The following is an 8,349-nucleotide window of genomic DNA, read 5'->3' on the forward strand; positions in this document are numbered from 1 at the left end:
GACAATGGGCTCAAACATGGCAACGCTTGTGATGGCACAGGAGGAGGCAGTGTTTCATTCTGCTGTGCGCAGCGTCACTGGGATTCAAACTGACTCCACAGCACCTAACAACAGTAACAGGATGTCCACACACAGAGACCCCGCTCAGGATCCAGACGCCACCCAACACTCCTCCTCCCACTCAGGGTCTGTCAGGCATCCTTGGCTTTTGCTGTCTGAGGAAGCCCATAGCCTAGAACACATTTGCTAAGCCTCTTCTCCACCGCCCCCCCCCCAGTCACATGGTAGGTGTACAGCAAATACTCGTGACTTCAGATGAACTGTTCTTCAGAAGAAAAGGATCACAGGCAGTCATGTCCCCACAGCAGGGGTGGCAGCAGTGTCCCCAGGAGTGGAGAAGTATGGCAGGGAGGGCTCAGGGTGCAGTACCTGTATCCTGTCCTCAGGTAGCTCCGTTTTCATGGCCAGCATCTCCCGGGCATAGACGTCTGGGTAGTGGGCCTCGTTGAATGCCTTTTCCAGCTCCTCTAGTTGGTAGGAAGTAAAGATTGTCCTGAGGGAAGCAAAACTGGACACTCAGGACCCCAGAAACTGAAACGACCTGTCTCAAAGAGGACAAATGGCTCCTCCCCTGTGCCCCTTGGACGGCTCCCCTGGACAAACCCAAAAGTGTAACTGACTTAGTCATCCTCCCCCCACACACTCACATACATTCCCACACACACTTGCACACACGCTATGGGTTTAACCCTTTAGACTCTTCTTCATTCGAGGGTGAGGGCCCACACTATCCTTCAGGAGGGAGCATTATCTCAAACCCCCTGAAATCATTCCCATATTTGAATTCTTTCTGGGGGTGTTTTTTTTTTTGGGAAAGAGTATTAGGGAATACTATTCAGAAAACCACAGAACACCCTTCCCTTCCTCCTAAGCATACACCAGAGGCGCTGGCCACGTACATAAATGTCCCAGCACCCCAGACTACTTCCTGGGTCCCCCTTACAGACCTTAGAGGTGATTTTTAAAATTGCACCCAAAGTTCCAAGACTCACCAGAAAGTCAAATGCAGCTGCAGCCCCAATGTTTGCACAGGCAACAAACTGCATCACCCTTCCCCTCAACCTACCCCAAAGCTCCAGCCCTGCTCACCTACACGTCCCCTGTAGCCACTCAGACCTCCCAGCTCCCTAGAGCCTCTCACAGGTTCCAGGTTCGTTCCCCTGTTCCCTCCTGTGCTTGGAAGGCAAAGGCCACCTTCCAACCATCCCGCACACACAAGACCAACCTACTCACCCTGTGGGGGGCTCCCATCGGAGGGTTCCATTCAGGTCACCCTGACACTCTGCCTGAACTGTGCCACCTACTCCCTCACCCCCAGCCCCCACCACAGAGCATATTGTGTCACAAACTGCTTTTCTCTGATAAAACCAGGGGTGGAAGGGGGGGGGGGAAGGGGAAGCTCCTGTTTGCAGGGCATTGAGTTTATGCAAATGGTGGTGGAATATTTTGGAAAAGGATAGCAATAACAGTGGCACAACATGAAAAATGTCATCGATGTCCCTGAGCTGCAAATGTGGAAATTGTTATGTTGGTGAATGTCTTAGTATGTTATGTTTTCACTGCAATAATAGTAAATAAAATAAAAACTTCGGTAAAAGTTATAATCTCTCACCCTGGCAAAATGTGCAAACGAGTACACTCAATACATTAAAAAAAATTTTTTCCAACACAAACAGTTTTGCATGTAATATTAGGGGCTCATAGACCCTCATATTTTTTTTGAATAAACCACTAAACACTCATTTCCAGATACAAACTCTTTTCTTTTCAGACCTTAATTTCACCAGGTTCCAGGTGGCTTTTATTCATCAGTAAGCCAATGGGCAAGTGTCGTTCAGATTCTACCAGCTGACCTTGTGAAAACGGTACATCCTTTGCTTGATCCTCTGGGATCTAGACCCTGGGACTGGCACAAGGGTTTAGAATCCCTTGCCTCCCCTGACACAAGGGAAAGTGCCAATCGAAGCCCCACACAGTCCTTATGCTGGTGTCGGCTTTAATATCTTGGGGGATGACATAAGGAGTATGCGAGGAAGAAAGAGTGTGCTCCTTATAGAAAATGACTGGTTTGATTCTAAATCGTTTCTCCTATTCTCTGGGGAGCCCAGGGGAGGGTAAAGTGCTTATGTATAAACCAGACCCCGATCCCGACTCACAGGGACCCTATAGGACAGAGTAGAACTGCCCCATAGGGTTTTTAAGGCTGTCAATCTTTACAAAAGCAGACTGACATAGCTTTCTCCCTTAGAGTAGCTGGTGGATTCGAACTGCCAAATCCCTTGTTAGCAGCCAAGTGCACTAATGACTGCGCCACCAGGGCTCCAAGCATCTGTATACAGACGTTAATTCTTCACAACTTTGAAGATTTGCCGCTTCCTATTTCTTTACTGCCTCTGAGCTTGCTGGAGCCCCTGAGCCGATCACCCAAGTAAACAATCGAAAAATACAAGTTCTTCTCAAGAAGAGGAAACGAAAGCACGCAGGTAGCGTGGACTGGCCAAAGCCTACAGAGGCGAGCTGTTTCTAAGTCATTTAGGACCATTCAAGTGCCAGCCTCTGCCTGGAAGAGGCCACAGTCAAGAAAACCGCAAACCCCTAAAACTTTTCCCCCTAATTTGCACTTCAGCGCCGACCCAGCGTTGAGGCCGATTCTACCTCCAGGGAGCCCCCCCTCTCCCCCTCCCCCCCCCCCCCCCCCGCCACAGCCACAACCCTGCTCCTGGCTTTAGGCAGGACCCCAGCCCTCTGGCTCCTGCAACAGCATCTTGCTTGTAGAGGAGCCAAGCTTTCCCGGGAAAGACAAGAGCAAAATCCAGAAGACTGGGCAGCTGCACGCTGTTCCAACCGCTCCCCCACCAGCACCACCGCCGCAACCCCTGCCCATTGTTTCTGAGCAGATAAAGACCTGTCCGTCTCTCATCACCAGATTCCAGGGTCTTTTACCCAAAATCTCCAAACGAAAGAAGGTCAGGAAAGCACATTTTTAACTAATTTGAATCAGTACCCTGCAATCAGTCTCTTCTCTCCAACAGTCTGTTCCGCTCCCTTCATGCACCAGAAAACAGTCAGAAACCTAAGGGTAGCAGTGATTCTCTGGTGGTTGCAAGGTGCCCGAACCTTCCAAAGCTCCCCAAAACCTTTCTTGATGGAGAGCAGGTTACGTGAGGAACTGAAGCTTGGGCTTTCAGCCATGGGTCACTCAGCTATAAATGTCACCCAGTGAGAATGTTCCTGACACAGAAACACTAGTCCTGCAGCCGGGGTTTGGGGGTGCTTCATCCAAAGGCTCTCAAGCGGTGGGAACACCCCATCACCTCCAGCCGGTACCTGCCCTAAAGCAGCTCTACTCGACTGAGACCTGCCCTCCCTCCTCAGCCCCTCTCCCTGCTAGGGAAGGCTGGTGGGGTTACCCACCCTGGGTCAGTGGTGAGGGGGCACCGGAGGTGCTTTGATGAATATTCGTTTCGTTGAATGAGCTAATTAATGAAGATTTTGTAAAAGGGGGGGGGGGGCGAGGGGGACTCAGGATCAGGACAGACTTAAAAAAAAAAACCTCTCCGTTTAAAACAAACAAAAACAGATGCCAGAAGGGGATGAAACTGAAGTCACCGAGAAATCAAGTTAAAGTTCACCCTGATTCAAGCGGAAGCCTGTTGGGGCCTAAGAGGACTGGAAGGGTCCTTTTAAAAGATGGGGGTCACTAGGAGAGTTTCCCGCGGGCTAAGGAACAATAAAGCGCAGAAAAGCGCGAAGGCTCGGGTGCCAAGAGGCTGAGAACAAATTGACAGGACATTGAGAAGAGGATGAGTTGGGGTGGGGACATGTCCGAGAGCGAGCGGAAACCCCGTGGGCGCCTCACCGGGACTGGGGAGGGGAAGGAGAAACGGGAAAGGGACTGGAGGTGAGCGCCAAGGCAGTCCTGGGAGCAGCACTCGCAAAAGGTCTGACAGGCTTTTGGTTCTCCTGCCTTTATTTCCTTAAAACTCCCGGTCATTGACACCGGAAACTGGCAGCGGTGTGGTGCTGAGGAAAGGAATCGGGGTGTAGGAGCGGGGGTGGGGTGGGGGATTGCTTTTCCAGAGATAACTTCCATCACCTATTAAATGTTTAACTTTGGGCAAGTATGGTCTATTTAAAAACAGAATTGTAAACACTCTCTTTTAATCTCTACCTCCCCGGCAGCCCACCTCACTGCAGCTAGGGCTGGTGGGATCACTCGGTCGCCACCCTCCCCACCCCCCACTGAACACAAGAGGAAACTGAGGCTTGTCAGAGCGAAGGCGACCCGCCCGGGATCACCAAAGAGCCAGAAGCCAACAGGAAATTTTGCATCCGTGCGAATTTCACGCTAGAGCTTTGGGGAATGGTGGGGGTGGGGGAAGGCAGAAAATTAGGGGGTCGGCAGAGCGGACAGGAATCCCGGGCAAGGCCTGGGGTGCAGAGGGCAGAGACCCGGGGAGTGAGGTGGCGCGGGTCGAGAGCTCTGGGCTCGGCGGGGATCCAGGGAGGCCCGCTCTGGCTCCGGCCGGCCGGGGTCGGGCCTGGCCTTTCTCGCACAGCTGAAGCGCAAACCCGGAGAGGGCCCGGTTCTCCCGCAAGCTCCCCACCCTCGCCCGGCGCCGCCGGGCGCCGGGGCCTCGGCAAATTTCCCGCAAACAACGCGGGCCTGTCCGCTCTGCGGCGGCCTCGGATCTCAGATGTGGGGTCGGCGAAAAAAAGGTCGGAGTCACTCGGTGCCGCGAACAGGGGACCGCAGGGAAGTGAGTGGGGAGAGGAGGTCCCAGAAAGCGCCACGGGGGTCTTACCTGTGTCTCCGCTTCTTCCGTTTCTTGGTCTGGTTTAAAGCTGACTTGGACATTTTTCGGTCGCTGGAGGAAACATCTTCAGAATCTGAAAAGCAGGCGGAGGGACATGCGGCAGAATGGGGGTGCACCCTCGGCGGCGCCCCGGAGTGTCAGGCGCCCAACGCCCGCGAGGGCCCCGCTGCCAGCCGCCTCCGTGAGCCTGGAGGCCCTCCTCGGTCTCCCTGGGAAGCCCCCCGGAACCCCCGGCGTCCGTCCCCAACCCGAAGCCCAGACTTGCCCACCCTTGCCGGCGCCCGAATAGGAAGGTTTTGAGTAAATTTCGTTGTGAGAAAGGCCAAGCCAGCAGCCGCTGCATTCGGGGCAGAGGCGGCGGTGAAGCGGCAGTCCCCGGGGCGCACGGCCCTCCCGCAGCGCTTGCAGCCCGGGCGCTCCGGGCCGGAAAGTTGGCCCCAAGAAGCGGAGCCGGGGCGCGGGAGGCTGGGCGCCAGGAAGGGCTGGAGCCTACCCAGGTACAACCCCTTTCGCAGGGCCCACACGATGCTCCCCCGCTCGAGGCTGGAGAGCCCGTGGCTCGCCACTTTGCGTTGCCCTCCAAATAAAAAATAACAAAACGAAAAAGAAAAATCGGGGAAAGAGCTGAGCAAGAACACGAGCCGGGGAGGCTGAGCAGGCGGGGACCAAAGCCGGAAAAATGGCCAGGGGAGCGCGCGGCGGGGTCATCGGGGGCCCCCGAGGCGGCCAGGCGCCGGAGGGACCTGATACATCGTGGCGCTCGCGTGGGATCTGCTTGCGGCCGCTTCGGCCGCCGCAGTGACTGGGTAGTCCGGGGTCGTGGGATGAAAAATAAACCCTAGGGGGCCGATGAGGGGGTTTTGGAATGGAGAAACTAGGAGGAGAAAAAACAACTTGGGACCCCGGACCAGAGCCCGCACCCGTTCGCCTGACGCCTGTGCGCGGAGCAAATCGGGCTCCTGGAGCTTAGTCCTCTGAAGGCCCGGACGCAGGGGAGCTACCGGGCTGGGGACCTTCTGTCCCAGAGTCTCGCAGCCCAGCTCCGACACCCCACGCCCCGGTTCCCAGAGGGGCTCCGCGGCCGAGTCCGGCCCTACGCGGAGATGGAGGAAGAGCGCGGCTGCCGGCAACGCTGAGGCCGAACCTCAGCGGCCGCGCAGCGCATCCTCGGGCCCCCAGCCCGAGCGCGCCGGACCCAGGCCCCGGCGGCGACCCAGTGGCCTGGAGCGAACTTTTCCGCTCCAGGGAGGCCTGTCTGGCCGGCGCGAGCGGACGGCGCAGGGCTCCCAAATCTTCCCCGGTGTCAGGCGGCCGCGAAGCCTCGCCCTCACCTACCGGAGCTGGCCGTCTGGCTGGTGTCCAGAGGCCCCGACGCTCTGCCCAGCGGCTGCAAGTGGACGGTCTGCGGGTCAGACAGCACTTCCAGGAAGGAGGGCTGCGCGTAGAAGCCGGGGAGCCCCCCGGGTCCCAGCAGCCCCATGCCGCCCACTCCTGCGGGGCCGAGCACAGAGCGCGCGGCCAGCAAGTGCCCAGGGGCCAGGCCGTCGAGGGTGGCCCGTGGATGAGAGCTGGGGGGCTCCTTGTTCAAGCCTAGGATCTCCTGGATGCCGAAGCCGGTGCACCTGGCCGGAGCGCCCCCCGAGGTACTCTTGGCCACGGTCTCGGCTTTGGGTTTGCTCAGCGTTTCCCCGGCTTTCCCCGTCATCTCCCGGCTCTTTGGAAGGGGCCGAGGCCGAAGGTCTTTGGCTCCCCCCACCCCCCCCGTCGGGCTCCCTGCTTCGCGAAGTTGGTCCCAGGTGCCCCCTCCAGTGTCTAATGCTCTGGAGCCCCAAGGAGATTCCCCTTTTATCCAACCAGGCGGCAGCCCAAGTGGGGTCAGAGCTGAGCAGCCAATCACCGGGGCCAGGAGCGATTAGGAATTCCAAAAAGCTGGCGGCTCCCGCCACACTGAGCGCCAAGGGGCCAGGGTGCAGGAGACCTGGCACCAGGTGGGCTCTTCAGGACACCCATAGGTGTGGGCCCCAGGGGTGGGGTGAGGTGACAAGGGTCAGAGCTGTGCTAGGAGGCAGGTGGCTTGGGATTCTGAGCAGGGCTGGCTGGGATATGTCCCTGGCTTGGCCAGAACAGGTCCCTGGAGTGATAGGACTTGTGAGGGCTGAGACTAGAGCCTGGGAGACCCCCTCCCTCCCTCAACTCCTGTGCAGGTCTACAGGGTCAAACAGGCCCAAACATGGAGCTTTGGGTAAAAAGTGGGACAAGGAAGGGTCAGGTGCCCTGGAAAGTGTGTTTGGTGGCACTGAGAAGAACAGAAGGGGTCAGGGTTGTGGAGAGGAAGACTTGGAGTGGGGAGGGGGAAGTTCAAATCTTGTTTCCCCAGCACAAAATTGAATGGCCTAGTTCAGAAGAGCTGCCCAATTTGGTCATGTTGTCAGAAGGGGCCAGTTCCTAGAGAAGGATGTCATGCTTTGTAAAGTAGGGTTAGCGAAAAAGAGGAAGACCCTCAACAAAATGGATTGACACAGTGGCTGCTGCAAAGATGGGCTCCAGCATAACAAAGACTGTGCGAGTGGGAGAGGACTGGGCAGTGTTTTGTTCTGTTGTACACAGGGTCACTATGAGTCAGAACCAACTCGAAGGCACCTAACAACAACAACCACAGGAAGAGGGGTCCCTAGTGGGAAAAAGGAGGAGTGGTAACTTCTTTCAAACAATGAAGAGTATCTGAGCATCTTCCTAGAATAAATATGAAGTGTGCCACACTTCCACAGAAGGACTTCATTTATTGTTCCATCCATCTGTTCAACTACAATGAACTAAAGATTCTACAATAAATCAGATAGAGGAGGCAAGGAGGCTCACTGAGCAAACAGAATGAAAAAGATGAGATTGTTGATGGAAGGGGTGGTAGTGGAAGGCAATTAAAAGGTAAGCCCCCCCCCACACACACACACACAGTTGATGGGAATCTCTTGACCATCTCTTGAATTGGAAGCTGAAGAATTGCAGCCAACTGTGCCAGTAGGAAGGAGTCCTAAAGGTGCATTGGTTAAATACTTAGCTACTAACCAAAAGGCCTGCAGTTCTAACCCACCAGCTGCTCTGCAGGAGCAAGATGTACCAGTCTGCCTCTGTAATGATTATAGTCTTGAAAACCCAATGGGGCACTTCGACTTTGTCCTACAGGGTTGCTGAGAATTGACTTGGACAGCAATGGGTTGGTTGTTGGTTGGTGCCACTTGAAAAGCCGTAAGATGTGGCAGGAAACTGGAGGGAGAGAAAAATCTGAATTCCCAGGTGGGCAGTGGTGTTGCTAGCGTCACACCCAGCTGAGCCAATGGAGCTCCTGCTCAAGGGTTTAAGGGGAGCATGGCTCCTTTGGTCCCAAATGACATTTGCAAAGGTGATTTTATACACACATATCACACACACAGACAGACACATACACTCCACGTGCTCTGAGCCCTTGCACTCC

The 8,349-nt window shown here is 55.6% G+C and overlaps 1 protein-coding gene across 1 annotated transcript in view; it reads right to left on the bottom strand.

Moving 5' to 3' along the window:
• VSX2 (visual system homeobox 2) overlaps window positions 1–6,582 on the bottom strand; it is a 20,994-nt gene extending 14,412 nt beyond the window's left edge. The window contains exons 1-3 of the mRNA XM_042781026.1: window positions 6,213–6,582; window positions 4,866–4,950; window positions 430–553 (exon numbers count right to left, since the gene is read on the bottom strand). Of these exons, the coding sequence (XP_042636960.1) occupies window positions 430–553; window positions 4,866–4,950; window positions 6,213–6,582 (579 nt within the window). The remainder of the gene's footprint in view (window positions 1–429; window positions 554–4,865; window positions 4,951–6,212) is intronic.
• Between the last annotated feature and the right edge of the window lie 1,767 nt (window positions 6,583–8,349).

This window comes from Orycteropus afer, unplaced genomic scaffold, assembly GCF_000298275.1.
Source record: "Orycteropus afer afer isolate SDZICR_OR568_19922 unplaced genomic scaffold, OryAfe1.0 scaffold00079, whole genome shotgun sequence".
NCBI lineage: Eukaryota > Metazoa > Chordata > Mammalia > Tubulidentata > Orycteropodidae > Orycteropus > Orycteropus afer.